Source organism: Chiloscyllium punctatum, chromosome 6 (assembly GCF_047496795.1).
Source record: "Chiloscyllium punctatum isolate Juve2018m chromosome 6, sChiPun1.3, whole genome shotgun sequence".
Taxonomy (NCBI): Eukaryota; Metazoa; Chordata; class Chondrichthyes; order Orectolobiformes; family Hemiscylliidae; genus Chiloscyllium; species Chiloscyllium punctatum.
In genome coordinates, this window is record NC_092744.1 from 4,038,388 (window position 1) to 4,062,418 (window position 24,031).

A 24,031-nucleotide genomic window follows, 5' to 3' on the forward strand; every position below is an offset into this window, starting at 1 on the left:
TGGGATTACAGGTCCTCAAACCGACAGCAGGAAATTGACTAAGTGGACGTTTTAAATTTCTTTCTCCCCCTTTATTTTATAATGGAAAGGTTGTTACTCTGTTATTATCTCTACTTTTTAAAATTTCTTACTATGATTTTATACTTTTGAAGGTCTGTAATTTTTCCTAAGAATGTATACTCAAGAATCTGTACCAAGGGACCTCGGTACCTAAAATGGCACCAATAGTGGCAACGTTAACTTTCCACTGCCTTCCTGTGAGTACATGAGACAATAAAGCTAAAACTAATTCAATATGCAAAGCCTTGGGTTGGGCCTCTTAAAGGGATTCCCCCATACCAATCAGTTATCTGAACTTTCTTTTGTTGTCCTTATACTCTCAACAACAGTGGTGTGGGGCTTGGAGTTGTTCCACATACATGAAAGTAGCCACGCATTTAGCATTCTGTCACCCTGAATCCACACACAAAGGTATGTAAGAGTCCTGAACCATGTGAAATTGGACCTACAACTGTCCAGACAAGTGTGGAGTATTGAATCACAGTCCTGACTTGTACCTTGTCGATAGTGGACTGGCTTTGAGGTGTCAGAATCCAGGATCATTGGATTGGATACAGATTAAGTGAACACGTACCAAGTGGAACCCCGTCCTGTTTATAAAGGTTCCTGGCTGCTCTGTAATAGCTTTGATGATCACATACTGTAGACAATATACTCTGCACCAAAGGGGAAACTAGCAACAGTCCCAAAACGAAGCACCCTCTCAGTCCACCTGCCCTGATCAGGGCAATAACGGGGCTATTGCTTTGTCCTCTGGTACAGGGCTTTCTTCACCTGCTTCGTTATAAAAAAACATCTCTTTGCCCATTGTCAGAAGCATTAAGAGCTGTGATAGGCTAAGTCTTCACTGTAGGAATATTTCAAACTGAAGTATTTTGATGGCCAGATTAAGCAAAATAACAGTTTGAACACAAAATGTAAGAAACGTATAAGAGAAACAGAAAATCGGTTTCCCCCTCAAAATACTTTGTGAAACATGTATCATTAAAAGGACTATTTTTGTGTTCCACATATTCGTGCTCACTCTACCAAGTAATCCATGACAAGAGACTAAGCACAACTGAATATAATTAAATAAAAACAGACTGCCTTTTCATAGAATCCCTACAGTGTGGAAACATTTGGCCCAAGTCCACTCTGACCTTCTGAAGAACATCCCACCCAGACCATCTCCCCCACCCTATCCCTGTAACCTTGTATTTCCCATGGCTAATGCACCTAACTCACACCTCCCGAAATACTACGGGCAATTTACATGGCCAATCCACCTAAACTGCACATCTTTGGATTGTAGGAGGAAACCGGAGCACCTGGGGGAAACCCACGCAGACACGGGGAGAATGAGCAGACTCCACACAGGCAGTCATCCAAGGGCAGAATCGAACCTGGGTCCCTAGTGCTGTGAGGCAGCATTAAGCCCCATACCGCCCTTTTCTTCCCACTTCTTAATTTATACTTTGTGGATAAATGTTGGTGCTTGAAAAATACTGAGAAAGGAGCACTAGAATGTTTCTATAATCAATGCTGGCACTGAGCATACCCAGGTTATGTAGGACACAAGTTCCAGGATAAAGCTTCCCTCCCTCTGCTCAGTAACGTGCCTTAACCACAAAACCAATGTGAAGCTAGGGAGAAAGAAGGAAAGTCCACGTGGTAAAACTATCAGCAGACTCACAGGAATGGAAGGACTGCAAATGCTGGAGATCAGAATCGAACAGCGTGGTGCTGGAAAAGCACAGCCGGTCAGACAGCATCCGAGGACCAGGAGAATCGATGTTTCGGGCATAATCAGGAATGTGGGGGAGGCCCAAGGGGGCTGAGGGATAAATGTGAGGGGCCTGGGGCTGGAGTAAGGTAACTGGGAATGTGATAGGTAGATGAAGTTGGGGGCTGATGGTGATAGCTTGGAGGGGAGGGTGGTGCAGACAGGTGGAAACAAAGATGGACAGGTAGGACAGGTCAAGAGGAGGTGTCGAATTAGACGGTTGGATCTGGGATAAGGTGGGGGGAGGGGAGATGAGGAAACTGGTGAAATCCATATTGATCCCATGTGGTTAAAGGAACCCAAGGCAGAAGATGAGATGTGCTTCGTTCAGGCGGCAGGTGGCTAGAATCTGAAGGTAGAGGCAGCCCATGACTCCTGCCTGCCCTGGCCAATCCATCACCTCCACGTGCTCCTGACCCACCAAACTTATCTCCCCTTACCTTGGCACCATCCTGTCCCCCTTGGTCCAGGACCTCCCACACACATTCTGGATACCACCCACGCCCTCCACCTCCTCCATGACTTTCAGTTCCTGGACCCCAATGCCACATCTTCACCATGGACACCCAGTTCCTGTACACATCCATCCACCATGACGAAGGTTTCCATTCCCTCCATTTCTTCCTCTCCTGCCGACCCAACCAGTACCCTTCCACACTCATTTGACTGGCTGAACTGGTCCTCACCTTCAATAATTTCTCCTCCGAATCCTCCCACTTCCTCCAGATGAAAGGAGTAGCTATAAGCACCTGCATGGGACCCAGCTATGCCTGCCTCTTTATCGGCTACGTGGAACAGTCCATCTTCCACAGTTACACCGGCACCATTCCCCACCTTTTCCTCCGTTACATTGATGACTGTATCGGCGCCACCTCGTGCTCCTACGAGGAGGTTGAACAGTTCATCAACTTCACTAACACCTTCCACCCTGACCTCAAGTTCACCTGGACCATCTCAGACACCTCCCTCCCCTTCCTGGAACTCTCCATCTCCATTTCCATTTCCGACAACCAACTCAACACAGACATCTACTACAAACTCATCAACTCTCACAGCTGCCTGGACTGCACCTCATCCTCCCCCACCTCCTGTAAACACGCTATTCATTACATCCAATTCCTCCGCCTCTGCCACATCTGCTCCCAGAGGGACTAATTCTACCCCAGAACACCCCAGATGGCCTCCATCTTCAAAGACTGCAATTCCCCTCCCACGTGGTCGATGATGCCCTCCAGCGCACCTCCTCCACTTCCCGCACCTCCGCCCTCGCACCCCACCTCTCCAATCACATCAAGGACAGAACCCCCGGTCCTCACCTTCCACCCCAACAACTTCTGTATACATCGTATCATCCTCCATTTCCGCCACCTGCAAACTGATTCCACCACCAGTTATATTTCCCTCCCTACCCCTACCTGCGTCCCACAGAGACCATTCTCTCTGTGACTCTCTTGTTAGGTCTGCGCCCCCCCCACCAGCCTTCACCCCATTCCCTGTACCTTCCCCTGCCACCGCAAGAATTGCAAACCCTGCGTCCACACCACCCCCCTCACTTCCATCCAAGGTCCCAAAGGATCTTTCCACATTCAGCAGAGATTTTCCTGCACCTCCACACACATCAACTACTGTGTCCGTTGCTCTCAAATTAGTTTCCTCTACATTGGGGAGGCAGGACGCCAACTTACGGAACATTTCAGAGAACATCTCTGGGGGACACGCACTAAACAAACCCACCATCCTGTGGCTGAACACTTCAAGTCCCCCTCCCACTCCACTAAGTAGATGCAAGTCCTGGGCCTCCTCCATCGCCAAATTCTAGTCACCTAACCCCTGGAGGAAGAATGCCTCATCTTCCACCTTGGGACCCTCTAACCACACAGGATCAATGTGGAGTTCACCAGTTTCCTCATTTCCCTATCTTATCCAAGATCAACCCTCCAACTTGGCACTGCCCTCTTGACCTGTCTTACCTGTCCATCTTCCTTCCCACTTAGCCACTCCACCATCCTCTCTGACCCACCACCTTCACCTACCTATTGCATTCCCACCTACCTTCCACCCAACCTCCCATTTATCTCTCAGCCTCCTTGGGCTTCCCCATATTCCTGATGAAGAGGTTATGCTCGAAACATCGACACACCTGCTCCTGGGATGCTGCCTGACCGGCTGTGCTTTTCCAGCATCACACTGACTCATCAGCAGACTCAGCCTTGCTGCTCCAACAACTTAATCCATGGCCCACACACTGTCTGTGCTCGCAAGCTCACCGTGAGAATGGTTGCTTGGACACAGAATCAGTCAGCATGCAAAAACAGACTCTAATCATTCTCATGTAGACTTTAATATAAGCTCATGCTGCCAGGAGAGAAAGAATACGTTAGGAAATTTCCAAAAACTTAAGCAACCCCAAGGAGTACAAAGCAGTTTGAGATGGTTTAGGCTGGTGTGAATAGAAAGCTGGTGGAAAGATAACCAGATGGAAAAGAGAGAGCTCACAAGGGGGAAAAATAAATCATCAGATAACATTTGGCCAGCAGGATAGGGAGGAGTTGGTCTCATGATACTATTGCTAGATTGTTAACTCAGAGACCCAGGGAATGTTCTGCAGATCCAAATTTGAATCCTGCCACAGCAGATGGTGGGATTTGAATTCAATAAAAATCTGGAATTAAGAATCTAATGATAACCAGGAATCCATTGTCGCTTGTTGCAAAAACCCCGTCTGGTTCATTAATGTCCTTTAGGGAAGGAAACTGCCCTCCTTACTTGTTCTGACCTACATGTGTCTCCAGACCCACAGCAATGTGGTTGACCAATAACTGTCCGCTGGCCAATTAGGGATGGGCAAAAATGCTGGGCCTAGACAGCAACACCCTGAATGAAAAAAAAACACTACACTGTGGGAATGCCACTCGTGAATCAGCCTCTTTAGCTACAACAGGCAACGCTGAACCCAGAAACAGCATACACCCTGGGTGTAACCCATTATCTGCGCAGACAAGGGGGTGCTATTGTCATCAGAACAGAAAGATAGTGCCAGTGTAGTGGGCCCAAACCAGGTCAAAATTACATTTGGTATTCTGATTAAAACTTGAACTCCAAATATTCCACACAACACCAGAAACTTACTTCATCGCTGCACTGTATATTCTCCTTCGCACAGATGGCCAGCAACCTTTTCAGCTGTATATCATCTGTCAAAGGTTTAAAACGGAACTTTGAACATCGAGATGTTAGTGGTTCAATTATCCTGAAAAGACAGACAAAAGAATCACATGTGAGCAAACAGATCAATTGTACACACTTTCTTGCCAGTGACTTGATATCACTGTCACAATGGAGCCAGCTTTATATTCCATTGACATTCTTAACATTGTACAAAACCAGACTCCACAATCCCACTCCACAGCAACACAGTTATCCTGCAAATCTTTTGTGTTCTATGTGTGAACACACCATTGTATTTAATTAAACAGGCAGAAGGTGAGGGATTAATTTTGCACTACCTGATCTGCGTAATTTTTAAATTGCTATATCTGCCACCTAAGACAGGGATCAATACTTCACACACCAAAATAACAGGTCGGGGGAGGGTAAAACACTTCCTCCATCTCATGGAAAACAATTAAACCAATTCCCCATACAAACAAGATCAATGAGATAAACAGGCTGAATTAAAATCCTGGTCTAACATTACCCATCTTGTCTGCTGTTAGAAACAGATTTTTACAAGTAATTAAAGGTCAATTTTTTTTTAAACTTATCAAAGTCTAGGAAACAGGAATCATTCTGAAACCATTTATCCAACAGGGAGATAAATCTTCTGATGAAGATGATTTAAGTGCAAAATAGATTAACCAAACACAACAATTATATTTTAATTAAAACATAGGGGTTCAAGCAAATCTAACTCAAGTAACTCAAACTGCTTGAAAAACAAAGAACATTCAGCTGATGTAGAGTAGCAGACTTGGAGTTAAAGATACACAAATCATTCAAATCAAAATAAATAAAGTCACAATAAAAATAACAGCTCATTTCTAAGGGAGAACTGAAATAAAAGAATTTGTTAAACTTGTACACAAAATCTTTGTTAGGTCACAACTGGAAAACAATTTTGAAAACAAAGTGAGGGGTGGCTCGTATAGGTCTCGTAGATTATGGAAGAGTTGAACAGGGTAGTTTTATAGATGTTTCCACCTGCTGGAGAAACAAAACTAGAGACTATCAAAACAAATCAGTCATTAATAAATCTGAGAGAATTCAGTAGAAACCTCTTTACCCTTACAGCAGTGGAATGTAGAACTCAATTCGACATAAGAAATGACGCGACTAGTATAGATACATTTAAAGAAAAGCTATATCAACATATGGAAGGAAGAGGAACCCAAGAATCTAAACAATTGCCTGGGGCAGCATGATGGCTCAGTGGTTAGCACTGCTCCCTCACAGCACCAGAGACCAGAGTTTGATATCAGCCTTGGGCAACTGTCTGGCTGTGTTGAATTTGCATATTCTCCCCCCATCTGTGTGGGCTTCCTCTGGGTGCTCCAGTTTCCTCCAAAGATGCGTAGGTTAGGTGGATTGGCCACGGCAAATGCAGGGTTACAGGGATAGGCTTGGGGGCTGGGGTCTGAGTGGGATGCTCTTCAGAGGATTTGTAAAGACTCAATGGGCCGAAATCCACTTCCCGCACTGTAGGGATTCTGAGAGTACTGGAGACACCAGAGAGTCAATATTTTTCATCTTGTACTTATCAGGACTAGAATACAAGAAACAGGCTTGAAGAATAATCTTCCAGTTTAGTTCTTGGATCCTAGGCTGCTTGAATGTAACACAAAAAGCTTCAATATTGTGCCTCCTGTCAGTAACATTTAATGTCAGAATATGTTGATACAGTTACATGGAGAGATACAGGAGGCAGCTTGTGTGGATCATAAACACTGGCCTGCATCAAGTGGCCTGAAAGGCAGGGTTCTGCACTCTAAAATATCATACCACCTACGATATACAATTACTATATTCAACATTCAAATTCTAGATTAAAAAACTTGACTGAAAAGTAGTTAAGACAAACTAGTCATTCTATTAGATTACTTACAGTGTGGCAACAGGCCTTCTGGCCCAACAAGTCCACACCGACCCGCCGAAGCGCAACCCACTCAGACTCATTACCCTACATTTACCCCTTCACCTAACACTATGGGCAATTTAGCATGGCCAATTCACCTGACCTGCACATTTTTGGACTGGTGGGAGGAAACTGGAGCACCCGGAAGAAACCCACGCAGACATGGGGAGAATGTGCAAACTCCACACAGTCAGTCGTCTGAAGTGGGAACTAAACCCAGGTCTCTGGCGCTATGAGGCAGCAGTGCTAACCACTGTGCCACCATGCCACCCACCCTGTTCGGTCCAATTAACTATTTTGATTCCAAAAAATGGTTTTAATACATATGTCAATTAAAATTTGATCTCTTCGATAGGATATTATATTGTTATTGAATAATTACTTATTCATTAATAAATAAGCAATGTATCCAAAATTAACTCTCCTATAGCCTAGTGTGATATGAAACGGAATCGAATATTGTGGCCTTTAGATAGTTGCCAGTCTCCCACCTGCTGATGTAGTTACAGATGAGGCAGAAGCGGGTGGTTTTCGATTCTCTTTCCATTGTCCGGCGAAGAGCAGCTTGTGCGGCATTCGTCATGGAATCGGCTTCATCTAAGATGACAATTTTAAATGGTGGAGCAGGCTTTCCACTGGAAGAAATAACAAAGATTGCAATGACCTAAGGAAGAGGTCTAAACTGGATTACATTCAGAAAAAGGCACAAAGGGAGTCACTTACTCTAGCTCCAAAAGCTTGTTCCCACTGTCTCCCATTGACTTTGATCCCTTCAGTCCTAAGATCTACCTCTAACTCCTTCTTGAAAACATTCAATGTTTTGGCCTCAACTGCTCTCTGTGACAGAAAATTCCACAGGCTCCCCACTCTCTGGGTGAAAATAGGTATGTGAGGAATAAAAGGATGACTAGGGTAGGAATAGGGCCAGTCAAAGACAGAAGTGTGAAGTTGAGTGTGGACCCTGTTGAGATCGGAGAGGTGCTAAACGAATATTTCTCATCGGTTTTCATTCAGGAAAAGGATAATATTGTTGAGGAGAAGAATGAGATACCAGGTATTAGACTAGAAAGGATCAAGGTTACTAAGGAGGAGGTGTCATCAATTCTAGGAATGAAAGTAGACAAATCCTCTGGGCGCCGGAAGGGATTTATCCAAGGATTCCCTGGGAAACTAGGGAGGAGGTGTTGGAGCCTTTGGCTTTGATCTTTGAGTCGTCATTGTCTACAGGTTTTGTACCAGAGGACATGAGGATTGCAAAATGTTGTGCCCTTGCTTAAGGGCAGTAGAGATGACCCAGGCAATTATAGACCAGTGAGCCTTACATCTGTTGTAGGAAGAGTTTTGGAAAGGATTATAAGAGATAGGATTTACAATCATCTAGCAAGCAACAATTTGATTTCAGATAGTCAACATGGTTTCGTCAAGGGCAGGTCATATCTCACAAACCTCATTGAGTTTTGTGAGAAGGTGACCAAGCATGTGGATCAGGGTAGGGCAGTTGATGTGGTGTGTACGGACTTCAGTAAAGCCTTTGATAAGGATCCACATGGTCGGCTGTTGGAGAAAATGCAGAGGCATGGGATTGAGGGTGATTTAGCAGTTTGGATTAGAAAATGGCTTTCAGTAAAAAGGCGAGTGGTGGTTGTTGGAAAATATTCAGCCTGGAGTCCAGTCATTAGTGGTGTGTCACAAGGATCTTTTTGGGACCACTGCTGTTTGTCAGGCATAGATAGGTGGATGGGTTAGTAAGTTTGCAGATGAGACTAAAGTTGGTGGACGAGTGGACAGTGTGGAAGAATGTTGCAGGGGAACTTGGATAAACTGTAGGGTTGGGCTGGGAGGTGGCAAATGGAGTTCAATGCAGATAAATGTGAGGTGATTCACTTTGGGAAGAATAACAGGAAGGCAGAATACCGGGTCAATGGAAAGATTCTTGGTAGTGTGGATGCGCAGAGGGATCTTGGAGTCCATGTACATAGATCCCTGAAAGTTGTCACCCAGGTTGATAGTGCTGTTAAGGCGGCATATGGTGTGTTAGGCTTCATTGGTAGGGGGATTGAGTTCCGGAGCCGCAATATCATGCTGCAACTATACAAAACGCTGGTGCGGACACACTTGGAATATTGTGTACAGTTCTGGTCGCCCCATTACAGGAAGGATGTGGAAGCATTGGAAAAGGTGCAGAGGAGATTTACCAGGATGTTGCCTGGTCTGGAGGGAAGGTCTTATGAGAAAGGCTGAGGCACTTTGGTCTGTTCTGATTGGAAAGAAGAAGGTTAAGAGGGGATTTGATAGAGACATACAAGATGATCAGAGATTACATAGGGTGGACAGTGAGAGTCTTTTTCCTAGGATGATGACGTCAGTGTGTACAAGGGGGCATAGCTACAAATTGAGGGTGATAGATTTAAGACAGATGTCAGAGGCAGGTTCTTTACTCAGAGTGGCAAGGGTGTGGAATGCCCTACCTGCCAACGTAGTTAACTCAGCCACATTAAGGGCATTTAAACAATCCTTGCAAACATGGATGATGATGGGATAGTGTAAGGGGATGGGCTTAGATTAGTTCACAGGTCGGCACATCGAGGGCCGAAGGGCCTGTTCTGCGCTATATTGTCCTATGTTCTAAAACACTTCCCATCTCAGTCCAAAATTACCTGCCCTGTATTCCTCAGGCTGTGACCCCTGGTCACCCCAGTCATCAGGAACATCGTTCCTACAATTTCATAAAAGAAAAATGAAAGAACGGCAGATGCTGGAAATCAGAAACAAAAACTGAAATTGCTAGAAAAGCTCTGTAGGTCTGGTAGCATCTGTGAAGAGAAAGCAGAGGTAACCCTTCCTCAGAACATTTTTGATTTCCTTTCCATTGCTCAGTGAAGCACCCATCACTGAATCTGCTTCAACCGAGATGACCATGTTAAACATCAGGGCAGGCGATCAGGACCTTCTGAAGAAAGGTCACTGGACCTGAACCATTAACTCTGCCATCTCTCCACAGATGATGCCAAACCTGTTGAGTTTTTCCAGCAATTTCCATTTTTTGCTTTATCTAACCTGTTTAAGTCTGTTAGAATTTTACAGGCTTATATGAGATCTTCGCTGAAAATGTGTTGATGGAAAAGCGCAGCAGGTCAGGCAGCATCCAAGGAACAGGAGAATCGACGTTTCGGGCATGATTCTGGATTAGTGGTGCTGAAAGAGCACAGCAGTTCAGGCAGCATCCAAGCCCTTCTTCAGGAATGAGGAAGGTGTGTCCAGCAGGCTAAGATCAAAGGTAGGGAGGAGGGACTTGGGGGAGGGGCGGTGGAAATGCGATAGGTGGAAGGAGGTTAAGGTGAGGGTGATAGGCCGGAGTGGGGTGGGGGCGGAGAGGTCAGGAAGAAGATTCCAGGTTAGGAAGGTGGTGCTGAGTTGGAGGGTTGGGACTGAGACAAGGTGGGGGGAGGGGAAATGAGGAAACTGGAGAAATCTGAGTTCATCCCTTGTGGTTGGAGGGTTCCTGGGCGGAAGATGAGGCGCTCTTCCTCCAGCCGTCGTGTTGCTATGGTCTGGCGATGGAGGAGTGGGAGGGGGAGTTGAAGTGTTCACCCACGGGGTCGTTGGGATGGCTGGTCTGGGTGTCCCAGAGGTGTTCTCTGAAACGTTCTGCAGTGTGGTAACTCTCAACTGCCCTCTGAAATGGCCTAGCAAGCCATTCGGTTGTATCAATCATTCCAAAGTCTCAAGAAATAAATGAAACCAGACAGACCACCTGGCATTAACCTTGACACTGGAAAAGACAACGGCAGAAACAGGCCCGCTGACCCTGCAAAGTCCTCCTGCCTAACATCTGTGGGCTAGTGCCAACACTGGGAGAGCTGTCTCACAAACAGTCAGGTAACAGCCGAGCACAGTCATACTCACAGTATCACACCTTACAGACAATGTCCCAGACCCCACCTTCACCATCCCTGGATATGTCCTGTCCCACTGACAAGACATCCCAGCAGAAGTGGTGGCAAGGTGGGATTCAGCCAGGAGGGAGTTACCCTGCGAGTCCTCACCATTGTCTCATGGCTTCAGGCTAAACACGGGCAAGGAAACCTCCTGCTGATCACCACACACCGTCCTCCCTCAGCTGATGAATCAGTACATCTCCATGTTGAGCAACACTCAGAGGAAGCACTAAGATAGCAAGAGCACTAAATGTACTCTGGGTGGGGAAATTCAGTGCCTACCACCAAGAGTGGCTCAGTAGCAGCACTATTAATCGAGCTGGTCGGGTTCTAAAGGACATAGCTGCTTGACTGGGTCTGTGGAAGGTGGTGGGGGAACCAACAAGAGGGAAAAACATATCTGACCTCATCCTTACCAGATGCATCTCTCCAAGACAGTATTGGTAAGAGTGATCACTGCACAGTCCTTGTGGAGACAAGTTCCCACCTTCACACTGAGAACATCCTCCATCGTGCTGTGTGGCACTATCACTGTGCTAAATGGGACAGACTTCAAACAGATCTAGCAACTCAAGACTGGGCCATCAACAGCAGTCGAATTGTACTCCAGCACAATCTGTAACCTCATGGCCCAGCATATCCCCAGTCAACCATTACAATGAGGCCGGGAATCAAGCATGGTTCAATGGAGAGGTGGTGAAGCTTCCAAACATACATGCCAAAAGCATAAGCAGCAAGTGATAGACAGATCACACAACCAAAGGATCAGATCGAAGCTCTGCAGTCCTGCCACACCCAGTTATAAATGGTGGTGGACAATTAAACAACTCAATGGAGAAGGCAGCTCCACAAATACCGCCATCTTCAAAGATGGAAGAGCCCAACATATCGATGTAAAAGATAAGGCTGAAGCTTTCGCAGCAATCTTGAGCCAGATGTGCCAAGTGAATGATCCATCTCGGCCTCTTCCAGTGCTCCCCAGCATCACAGAGACCAGTCTCCAGCCAATCCGATTCACTCCATGTGATATCAACAAACAATTAGAGGCTCTGGATACTGTAATGACTATGGGGCCTGACAACATTCCAACATTATTACTGAAGACTTGTGCTCCAGAACTTACTGCTCCCCTAGCCAAGCTGTTCCAGTACAGCTACAACACTGGCATCTACCTGACAATATGGAAAATTGTCCAGGTATCTCCTGTCCATAAAAAAGTAGGACAAACCCAACCCAGACAATTACCATCCCATTGGTCTACTCTCGATCATCAATAAGGTGTCATCAACAATGCAATCAAGCAGCACCTACTCAGCAATAACCTGCTCAGTGACGCCCAGTCTGGGTTCCCCCAGGGTCACTCAGCTCCTGACCTCATTACAGCCTTGGGTCAAACATGGACAAAACAGCTGAATTCCAGAGGGGAGGGGAGGGGGACAGCCCTCAACATCAAGGCTGCATTTGACTGAGTGTAGCATCAAGGAGCCCAGGCAAAACTGGAATCAGGGGGCAATCACTCAGCTGGCTGGAGTCATACCTGACACAGAGGAAGATAGCTGTGGTTGTTGGAGGTCAGTCATCTCAGCTCCAGGCCATCTTTGCAGGAGTTCTTAAGGGTAGTGCCCTCGGCCCAACCATCTTCAGCTGCTTCATCAATGACCTTCCCTCCATAAGGTCAGAAGTGGGGACGCTCACCAATGTAAACCATTCACGACTTCTCAGGTACTGAAGCAGTCCATGTCCAAATGCAACAAGATCTGAGCAATATCCAGGCTCGGGCTGACATGTGGCAAGTACCACTCACACCACAGCTGTGTGTATCTACAAGATAGTAACCTGGGGCCAAAGCAGCTAGGCGCATTATAAAATTGGCTAAATAACTTGTGCAAGCAAGGTCTGACAGAATGCAAAGAGGCCAAGGTTACCACAGGTCAAATGCAAGCAAGGATCATCCTTCCTGATGAAGGACTTATGCCCGAAACGTCGATTCTCCTGCTCCTCAGATGCTGCCTGACCTGCTGTGCTTTTCCAGCACCACACTCTTGACTCTGATCTCCAGCATCTGCAGTCCTCAGCTGCCTCCTCGCAAGCAACGGTCAGCCCAACCCTGTCGTGCTATTGAGCAATGGGAGAATTATAATGAGCTGGAACTCATTCATCCATAACAATAGGGAGAGAGTGTTAGTGTATCTGGGCCAGACCCCCTGGCACCATATAGCAATCAGATCTTGGAAAGTGGATGGATAAACCTGGGATAACTCTCACTGGGCACTGTGACATCTGCCCCGTGACCCCCACTACCTGAAGAGAACATTCCAGAAGGGTTTTTTTTAGATTAGATTAGATTACTTACAGTGTGGAAACAGGCCTTTCGGACCAAAAGTCCACACCGACCCGCCGAAGCGCAACCCACCCAGACCCATTCCCCTACATTTACCCCTTCACCTAACACTATGGGCAATTGAGCATGGCCAATTCACCTAACCTGCACAGCTTTGGTCTGTGGGAAGCACCCGGAGGAAACCCACGCAGACACGGGGAGAATGTGCAAACTCCACACAGTCAGTCACCTGAGGCAGGAATCGAACCCGGATCTCTAGCGCTGTGAGGCAGCAGTGCTAACCAATGTGCCACCCGTTCATAAAGGGGGGAATAAAAAGGGATGCCTGCCGGCCTTTCCCTCAGCAAAGATTCAGCCAGTGAAGACTCCGACTGAGACCTATCTTTATACCAAGACGACCCTGAATGCACCCCTTGATGGAGCTCAGGAAATTGGACCTAGCAGCTCAATCACGGCAGGCAGTCAGCCTAATATAGGCAAAATATTAATTTGTTGTGTAAGAGCCATTTCTTTAACTTAAGAGTGTTTTAATAAAACTAAGTTTGAACCACAGTCCTTTGTTGCGAAGAAGAGTACTTGGGTAAACACATTGTTATGAATAATAAATTGGTTGAAGTATCAAACATTCCACAGGCAAAGATGCACTGCAGAAATTCACCCAAACCCACAACCACGCCCAACAAGAAATCCTGAACTGCTCCTCATATGCCTGTGACCAACCTTATGAACTTCCTCTGGACCACACCCCTAAGACGTCAAGAAACAGCTCAACACAGGGGATATAACAATGACTACAGGGCCTGACAGCATTCCGACAATCGGCCTGAAGACTTGAAGTGCACAGCAAGCTGTGCCCCTGGGCAAGCTGTTTCAAGACAGCTCCAACTCTGCCATTTGCTAGAACTGTTTGGGAGGATTTAAACTAGTAAGGTGGTGGGGTAGGACCCAGGGAGATAGTGAGGAAAGAGATCGATCTGAGATCTGAGACGGGTACAGCTTAGAACTGAAGTGAGTCAGGGCAGGCAGGGACAAGGTAGGACTAATAAATTAAACTGCATTTATTTCAATGCAAGGGGCCTAACAGGGAAGGCAGATGAACTCAGGGCATGGTTAGGCACATGTGAATGGGATATCATAGCAATTACGGAAACATGGCTCAGAGATGGGCAAGACTGGCAGCTGAATGTTCCAGGATACAAATGCTACAGGAAGAATAGAATGGGAGGCAAAAGAGGAGGGGGAGTGGTATTTTTGATAAGGGATAACATTACAGCTGTGCTAAGGGAGGATATTCCCGGAAATACATCCAGGGAAGTTATTTGGGTGGAACTGAGAAATAAGAAAGGGATGGTCACCTTATTGGGATTGTATTATAGAGGGAAATTGGGAAACAAATATGTAAGGAGATCTCAATTATCTGTAAGAATAATAGGGTAGTTATGGTAGGGGATTTTAACTTTCCAAACATCGACTGGGACTGCCATAGTGTTAAACGTTTAGATGGAGAGGAATTTCTTAAGTGTGTCCAAGAAAATTTTCTGATTCAGTATGCGGATGTACCTACTAGAGAAGATGCAAAACTTGACCTACTTTTGGGAAATAAGGCAGGGCAGGTGACTGAGGTGTCAGTGGGGGAGCACTTTGGGGCCAGTGACCATAATTCTATTCGTTTTAAAATAGTGATGGAAAAGGATAGACCAGATCTAAATGTTGAAGTTCTAAATTGGAGAAAGGCCAATTTTGACAGTATTAGGAAAGAACTTTCAAAAGCTGATTGGAGGCAGATGTTTGCAGGTAAAGGGACGGCTGGAAAATGGGAAGCCTTCAGAAAGGAGATAACAAGAATCCAGAGAATGCATATTCTTGTTAGGATGAAAAGGAAGGCTGGTAACTACAGGGAATGCTGGATGACTAAAGAAATTGAGGGTTTGGTTAAGTAAAAGAAGGAAGCATATGTCAGGCATAGACAGGATAGATCGAGTGAATCCTTAGAAGAGTATAAAGAAAGTAGGAGTATACTTAAGAGGGAGATCAGGAGGGCAAAACAGGGACATGAGATAACTTTGGCAAATAGAATTAAGGAGAATCCAAAGGGGTTTTACAAATATATTAAGGACAAAAGGGTAACTAGGGAGAGAATAGGGCCCCTCAAAGATCAACAAGGCGGCCTTTGTGTGGAGACACAGAAAATGGGGGAGATACTAAATGAATATTTTGCATTAGTATTTACTGTGGAAAAGGATATGGAAGATATATACTGTAGGGAAATAGATAGTGACATCTTGCAAAATGTCCAGATTACAGAGGAGGAAGTGCTGGATGTCTTGAAACAGTTAAAGGTGGATAAATCCCCAGGAACTGATCAGGTGTACCCGAGAACTCTGTGGGAAGCTGGAAAAGTGATTGCTGGGTCTCTTGCTGAGATATTTGTATCATCGATAGTCATAGGTGAGGTGCCGGAAGACTGGAGGTTGGCAAACGTGGTGCCACTGTTTAAGAAGGGTGGTAAGGACAAGCCAGGGAACTATAGACCAGTGATCCTGACCTCGGTGGTGGGCAAGTTGTTGGAGGGAATCCTGAGGGACAGGATGTACATGTATTTGGAAAGGCAAGGACTGATTCGGAATAGTCAACATGGCTTTGTGCGTGGGAAATCATGTCTCACAAACTTGATTGAGTTTTTTGATGAAGTAACAAAGAAGATTGATGAGGGCAGCGCGGTAGATGTGATCTATATGGACTTCAGTAAGGCGTTTGACAAGGTTACCCATGGGAGACTGATTAGCAAGGTTAGATCTCATGGAACACAGGGAGAACTAGTCATTTTGATACAGAACTGGCTCAAAGGTAGAAGACAGAGGATGGTGGTGGAGGGTTGTTTTTCAGACTGGAGGCCTGTGACCAGTGGAGTGCCACAAGAATCAGTGCTGGGCCCTCTACTTTTTGTCATTTACATAAATGATTTGGATGGGAGCATAAGAGGTACAGTTGGTAAGTTTGCAGTTGACACCAAAATTGGAGGTGTAGTGGACAGCGAAGAGGGTTACCTCAGATTACAACAGGATCTTGACCAGATGGGCCAATGGGCTGAGAAGTGGCAGATGGAGTTCAATTCAGATAAATACGAGGTGCTGCATTTTGGGAAAGCAAATCTTAGCAGGACTTGTACACTTAATGGTAAGGTCCTAGGGAGTGTTGCTGAACAAAGAGACCTTGGAGTGCAGGTTCATAGCTCCTTGAAAGTGGAGTTGCAGGTAGATAGGATAGTGAAGAAGGCATTTAGTATGCTTTCCTTTATTGGTCAGAGTATTGAGTACAGGAGTTGGGAGGTCATGTTGTGGCTGTACAGGACATTGGTTAGGCCACTTTTGGAATATTGCGTGCAATTCTGATCTCCTTCCTATTGGAAAGATATTGTGAAACTAGAAAGGGTTCAGAAAAGATTTACAAGGATGTTGACAGGGAGAGGCTGAACAGGCTGGGGCTGTTTTCCCTGGAGCGTAGGAGGCTGAGGGGTGACCTTATAGAGGTTTACAAAATTATGAAGGGCATGGATAGGATAAATAGGCAAAGTCTTTTCCTTGGGTTGGGGAGTCCAGAACTAGAGGGCATAGGTTTAGGGTGAGAGGGGAAAGATATAAGAGACATAAGGGGCAACTTTTTCACACAGAGGGTGGTACGTGTATGGAATGAGCTACCAGAGGATGTGGTGGAGGCTGGTACATTTAAGAGGCATTTGGATGGGTATATGAATAGGAAGGGTTTGGAGGGATATGGGCCGGGTGCTATCAGGTGGGACTAGATTGGGTTGGGATATCTGGTCGGCATGGACAGGTTGGATCGAAGGGTCTGTTTCCATGCTGTACATCTCTATGACTCTATCTGCTTGACCAGGTGGGAAAAGGCCCAGTTCTGCTCAGTTCCCCAAGCGGAGGATAACTCCAAAATGATCAATTACCAACTATGATAGTCAAATTGGTGGAAGCGCTCTTTGACAGAACTGTTAGGCAGCACCTACATTGAAATGACCTGCTCAATGTGGTTTCCGATAGGTCCCCGTGTGAAGATGGTGCTGTTGTGGAAATGTCACTGGATTACTAATTCAGACCAGGCTAATGCTCTGGCAGCTGGTGGAAGTTAAAAACAATGATTAAAATATTGAGATTTATTGAGATTTGAAATGCGATCTCTGTAATAGTAACCTTTAAACAAATGCCAATTGTAGGCACCAACTCGCTTCCTTAATGTGCTTTCAGGAAGTAAATTGGTCATCCTTTCCTGGTCTGGTCTGAAAGCGACTCCAGACACACAGAAATATCACTAACTCGAAATGCCCTCTGAAATTACTGAATCAACCTGCTCCGAGGTCTAAAAGGATGAAACTGAACAGAATACCAGGCACCAACCTGTACTTCGGGAAGAGAACGACAAACCCAGTCTTATCCACCCTGAGGAAACCTCCTCCCTAACATGGATTAGATTAGATTCCCTACAGTATGGAAATAGGCCCTTCGGCCCAACAGTCCACACCGACCCTCCGAAGATTAATCCACCCAGACTCATTCCCCCCTGACTAATGCACCCAACACTATGGCTAATTTACCTAACCTGCACATCTTTTGCTCTGTGGGAGGAAACCGGAGCACCCAGAGAAACCCACGCAGACACTGGGAGAATGTGCAAACTCCACACAGACAGTCGCCTGAGGAGGGAATTGAACCTGGGTCCCTGGTGCTGTGAGGGTGCAGTGCTAACCACTGACCTACCCGTGCCACTCTCAGAGCTTGTGACAACATTTACAGAGCTTTCCCACAGACTACACAGAAAGGAAGAGACCATTCAACCCACTGAACCTTCCCCCCCACCCATCCCCCAATCCAGTTCATGTCTGACCATCTCCTCAGTGCATTTTTACCACACTCCGCAACCCTTGAAGACATTAATCACAGAAACATACAAAATAGGAGCTGGAGTAGATCCTTCAGCCCTCTGAGCTCACTCCTTCATTCAATGTAATAATGACTAATCCTGTATTTCCACATCGTACTGCTGCTCTTTCCCCGTCTATTTTGTTCTTATTTATATTCCCTGCCTTGATCTCCACAATCTTACATGGTCAACAATTTCCTAAGTTCATCAGCCACTGAGTAAAGAAATTACCCCAGGTCCCAGTACAAAGTGGCCTGTCCTGTCCCCTAAGACTTTGGCCCTTTGCTTTAGAAATCCCAGCCGGGGAAACATCATCCCTGCCTCCAGTTGGTCCAGCCCTGTCAGAGTTTTACATGTTTCACTGAGATCCGTTCTCATTCTTCTCAACTCCAGTGAATACAGGCCCAGCTTACACAATCTTTGCTCATATAACAAACCTGCCAGCCCAGCACCAGGCTGGTCATCCTTCACTGCATTCACTGTGTGATGAGGATATTCTTTAATAGGTAAGTATTCCAGAAGCCCCTTGCTATTTTTGGAACTTGCCAATATCCCTTTGACAAGTCTTTTCATAATGAACTGTACATTCCCAGTCTTCTCAATACAGTCCTCCTGAAATATGCTATGAATCTAGTCATGCACATGGACTGTGCAATAAACTATACACAACCACTGTGATACATCACAACAGGTGAGCTCCAGTTACTGTGACTCGACTCAGTAATGTCATTGTCAATCATGGCATGACACATTGGGTTCACGTGGACAATTAATCCTGCTTTCCCAGTCATCCTAACAGTTAAAACTTATAAAGTATGCAGAAATACCCAATTTGCCTTCACTGATCAGAACATTCAGTGTCAGAGTTGGATGTCACTCTGCAGCTGTACAGGCCATTGGTGAGGCAACCGTTCGTATACTGCATTCAGTTCGCCTTACTACAGGAAGGATGCCGTTAAACTTGAGAGGGTGCAGAAAGGATTTACAAGTATATCGCCAGGACTGATAGGTTTGAGTAATAGGGAGAAGCTAAACAAGTTGAGGCTTTTTTCTCTGGAGAGTCAGGGGCTGAATGACAATCTTACAAAGATTTGTAAAATCATGACAGTCATGGATAGGGTGAATAACTAAGATCTTGGTCCTAGAGTGGGGGCGTCCAAAACTGGACAGCATATTTTTAAAGTGAGAGGTGAAAGACTTAAAAAAGACCTGAGGGGTAAGTTCTTCACAAAGAGGATGGTATGTGCATGGAACGAACTGCCAAAGTGGTGAAGACAGGTAAAACTACAACATTCAAAAGACATTCTGACATATAAATCGAAGTGTTTAGAGGCATGTGGGCCAAATGCTGGCAAATGGGACCAGGTCAGATTGGGGTGTCTGGTCAGCGTGGACAAGTTGGACTGAAGGCCCTGTTTCTGTGTTGTATGACTCTGTGACTCTACTTCTCCCAATTTCCAGACCCAGGTTGATCAAGAACATAGATCAGGTTCCTGTACATAACAAGAGTTATCATTTATTACAAATAATTAGACTCTAGGTCCAGGTAAACAGTTATAACCCTCAACATGTAACACTACTAATTAAAACTCTAATCCCCATCTAAACTTTCCCCTTAAACAGACAATACAGACACTGACAGGAATAAAAATATAAAAGGAATAGAGCAGCAAAACTGGAAACACAGTTCAGGAGACTTTTTTAAAATGATCTGTTCAGCTGGTCCTTGCTGATCAGAAGGTTTCTTCTTGGTTTGCCTTGTCTGAATGCTTCCATTGATTTGAAAGACGCAGAGTGGCGTGTTCTCCTATAACAAGTCTCCAACTTATTGGTTATCCCTGTAGGAGGGATAGACTGGCATTCTTCAGGTTTAAAGTGGGTTTTGACTGCAGAGAACTGAGAGACAGCTCCTCGACAGGTGGGATTTGATCACTTCTCTACATCTCGTACCCAGTCTCAAACTGCTCAGTTACAAGACAGCCAATTACACAGCTGTAAGCAGGCAAAACACCCTTGCCATCAATCATGAGTCACTAGTTCACAGACAGATAACATTCTTGATGCCAACCAAAGCTCCATCTGGAAACGATGACCTCAGTTCCAGTTCGACTACTAACACATCAATTAGTGCCTGTTCAATCAGCTGTGTGCTGCCAGGTTACTTGCTTTTCAAAACATGTAGCAATCCTTGCAAATTCCTGATTTTAAAACAGTTTTAATTTCTGACTACATTTTTAAAAAAATCCGTGTACAGTCATGAATCTAATCTCTTCCCTCATGGGTTAACTTCTCTATGTTGACTCTGTAACAATGTTGTTTATGCTAGCACATCCCTTGCATTAACATGGCCAAAGATACTTTCCCTGACCTATATACTCAAATCACCTTATGAGTCTGTAAGACCATGAGTCACCTTAATAGATTTAGATGAGATAGCATAATATTCCATCTAACTTTTTAAGCACCTCCATATTATCCAACCTGGCTACTGAGGATTACCTTTGAAATTTTCAATTTCTGATTCATTCTCAAATTGCTTCAATATTTTTATGTCACTCTCTACTCCTTTTACTACCCTAAATACCGTTCCTCCTGACCATCCTCCTTATAACATTGTTTCAATATATTGACATGACAGACTTGCTGATTTTTCCTCCTGTTGGATTCACAGCATTGAGTTTCTTTTTGACTGGATAAGACCACGTCTCCCGACAACAAACTTCAAGCTTTGGCTTTTCTTTATGCTCAGGTTTTCAGTTTGTTGGGTAATCTTCAAATTTTTTTGGACAACTCGCATGTTTTGGTTAATTTTTCTTGGAAACTTGACATACACAGTTTCTGAGCACTTGATTTATAATGTTCCGGAAAATAACGTAAGGGGTCCTCTCACCTCTTGCCCGTACATCAATTCAAAAGGACTGAATCCTGTGGACTTATGAGGGACAACCCTAATGGAAAACAGTAAAAAGAAACTCCTTCATCCTAATCAAATTCCTAAGAATAAACTCTCATCATGATCTTTAAAGTTTGCTGTAATTTTTCTAACGATCCTTGAGACTGTGGATGATCAGCTGAAGGTGTAATGACTCACAAAACCTGGAAACACAAAAATGAAACTAAAAGAATTGTTTTCTCCTCCCTCCTTTAACACACAAAACACATAAATAAATAAATATAAATAATGCTTTAGCTTTACTAATTTCGCCACTTTAGACCTCAAGTTGACAAACAACAATAAGAAGGATATACTATGAGCCTTACTACCCCAATAGCAAATTCATGGTTGGACGATGTCAGGTGGGAGAGGGCCACTGTGGAACTCAGACTGGCACAGTCCAGTTGTCCAAATGACTGATTTCCGCCTTCTACATTCTCTCCAGTCATTAGGCTTTAGTAAACAAATAAAAAATGCGTGATTTTGTTCTGTTCCAACCTGAAATAAAATAATTCACAATAACATTTCAAAATAACTCTAACTCTCACAGAAAGGTTGCTACTTACTCTGAGCGAGAGCCAGCTACAGTCAACTGTGCAAAATTTTTCACTTTTTCTCGAACAACCTGGATACCACGTTCATCGGAGGCATTTAGCTCAAGAATTCTCTTCCGGTATAACTCTGGGCTGCAAATGTGGCACAGAATTAATGTCAGTATATAAGGTCAAATAAGCCACATTCTAAGGCTACGCATTTCCAACAGGTTACAAAGTTTTGAAGAATCAGATCTTCAATGTTTTTAAAGAATTTCAGTTTTTTTTTGTTGGGAAGCAGCCATGGAATATGTGCATTTCAATAAGTCATTAAGTACTGTAGATATCGTGGGTTTCTAAGCAGCTGTCAAAGAAGTATTGAAGTTGGTGCAGTGCTTCTTGCAGATGGTTCTCACTACTGTTACCAGTCGTCAATGATGAAGGAGGCAGAAGTTTAAGGTGTTGGACAAGGTGTCAGTTAACAGCTACTTTGCACTTCAGGGTGCCTTCATCTTGAGCATTATTGGAGCTACACTTGTCTTGACTGGCCCTGAGTTGTACAATGGAAAGGCTTTTGGAATTCAGGAGGTGAGGCATCCTCTGTAAAAAGAAAAATCCAGTCTCTGACACCCTTCTTGCCAGTGTTAACACAACTGGTCCAGTGAGGTTTCTGCTCAATAGGGAGCCAACCCTCCTAACTCCAGTATATTGATGGTTAGGGTAATTTAGAGGTGGCAATAATTGTGGCATAAGACATTTGAAAACTGCTTCCTTTTAGCTGAATCCAACTTGAAATTGATTGTTTTTTGAAACAGGATCATGCTAACTTACCCAAAGAGTTCTCTTGCTGCAGCAAGTATTGTGGAAGTTTTCCCTGTGCCTGGAGGTCCATAAAAAAGCAAGTTAGGAAGCTGCAAAAGAAAACAAAAGCATTTGCAAAATAAATCTACAGGAATATCTTCACTTAAACTAGACACTAAATTACAAACAGATGATTTAGGAGAAGTAAGCCAATCAATTCTGCAAACCTGTTCCCCCATTCAATAAGATCACAGCTGCCTGCTTCAAACTCCAGGTTTCCTTCGACCCCAATAATCTTTGATTTTATTGCCTAATGAGAATCTATTGACCTTTGCCTTGAAAATATTTAATAAATCTTACTACCCCCAGAACAGAATTCCCATTTTCTCTATGCTCCAATTGTAAAACAGTAGTCTTAGAGTCATAGAGATGTACAGCACGGAAACAGACCCTTCGGTCCAACCCGTCCATGCCGACCAGATATCCCAACCCAATCTAGTCCTACCTGCCAGCACCCGGCCCATATCCCTCCAAACCCTTCCTATTCATATACCCATCCAAATGCCTCTTAAATATTGCAATTGTACCAGCCTCCACCACTTCCTTTGGCAGTTCTTTCCATACACGTACCATCCTGTGTGTGAAAAAGTTGCCCCTTAAGTCTCTTTTATATCTTTCCCCTCTCACCCTAAACTTATGCCCTCCAGTTCTGGACTCCCCGACCCCAGGGAAAAGACTTTGCCTATTTATCCTATCCATGCCCCTCATACTTTTGTAAACCTCTATAAGGTCACCCCTCAGCCTCCGACGCTCCAGGGAAAACAGCCCCAGCCTGTTCAGCCTCTCCCTATAGCTCAGATCCTCCAACCCTGGCAACATCCTTGTAAATCTTGTCTGAACCCTTTCAAGTTTCACAACATCTTTCCGATACCCCTCTCATTCTTCTAAACTCCAGTGAATACTGTCCTAACCAATCAAGTCTCTTCTCATAGTCAGCCCTGCCATTCTAGGAATTAGTCTGGGAAACTTTCCTTCCATCAAGATAACATACTTCCACAGATAAGGAGACCAAAACTGCAGTTTTGTGCAGTTTCACCACTGCCCCATCCAATTGCAGCAAGATATCCCTGGTCCTGTAATCGAATCCTCTCACGATGAAGGCCGACATACCATTTACCTTCTTCACCACCTGTCGGTCCTGGGTGCTTACTTTCAGTGATTGGTGAACAAAGTCTCATTATACCTCCCACTTTCTCAATGTATCACCAATCAGATAATAACCTACTTTCATGTTTTTGTTATCAAAGTAGCTAACCTCACATTTTGTGCACATTATACTGCATCTGCCATACATTTACCCAGTCACTCAGCCTGTCCAAATCACAGTAAAGCATCACCACATCCTCCTTACCGCTCACGCTCCAGTCCTTTGTGTCATCTGCAAACTGGAGATATTATTTAGTTCCCTCATCTAAATCACTGATACATACAGTGAACAGATTTCACAATTTAATTCTGAAAGAACTGCAGTTTAGGAAGAGGAGCAGGAATAATTTTTTAATATCGTGATACATCTATTTGAAAAGGTACTGAGCTGG

At 44.7% G+C, this 24,031-nt stretch overlaps 1 protein-coding gene across 2 annotated transcripts in view; it reads right to left on the reverse strand.

Annotated features, from left to right (window-relative positions):
- Window positions 1–24,031, reverse strand: part of rfc4 (replication factor C (activator 1) 4) — a 35,572-nt gene that overhangs the window by 7,942 nt on the left and 3,599 nt on the right. For both annotated transcript variants that reach the window (XR_011960840.1, XM_072571915.1), the window contains exons 4-7: window positions 22,464–22,543; window positions 21,666–21,785; window positions 7,448–7,591; window positions 4,955–5,075 (exon numbers count right to left, since the gene is read on the reverse strand). Coding sequence is in view for 1 of the 2 variants with exons in the window: in XM_072571915.1 (XP_072428016.1) it covers window positions 4,955–5,075; window positions 7,448–7,591; window positions 21,666–21,785; window positions 22,464–22,543 (465 nt within the window). In the remaining variant the exon portion in view is untranslated. The remainder of the gene's footprint in view (window positions 1–4,954; window positions 5,076–7,447; window positions 7,592–21,665; window positions 21,786–22,463; window positions 22,544–24,031) is intronic.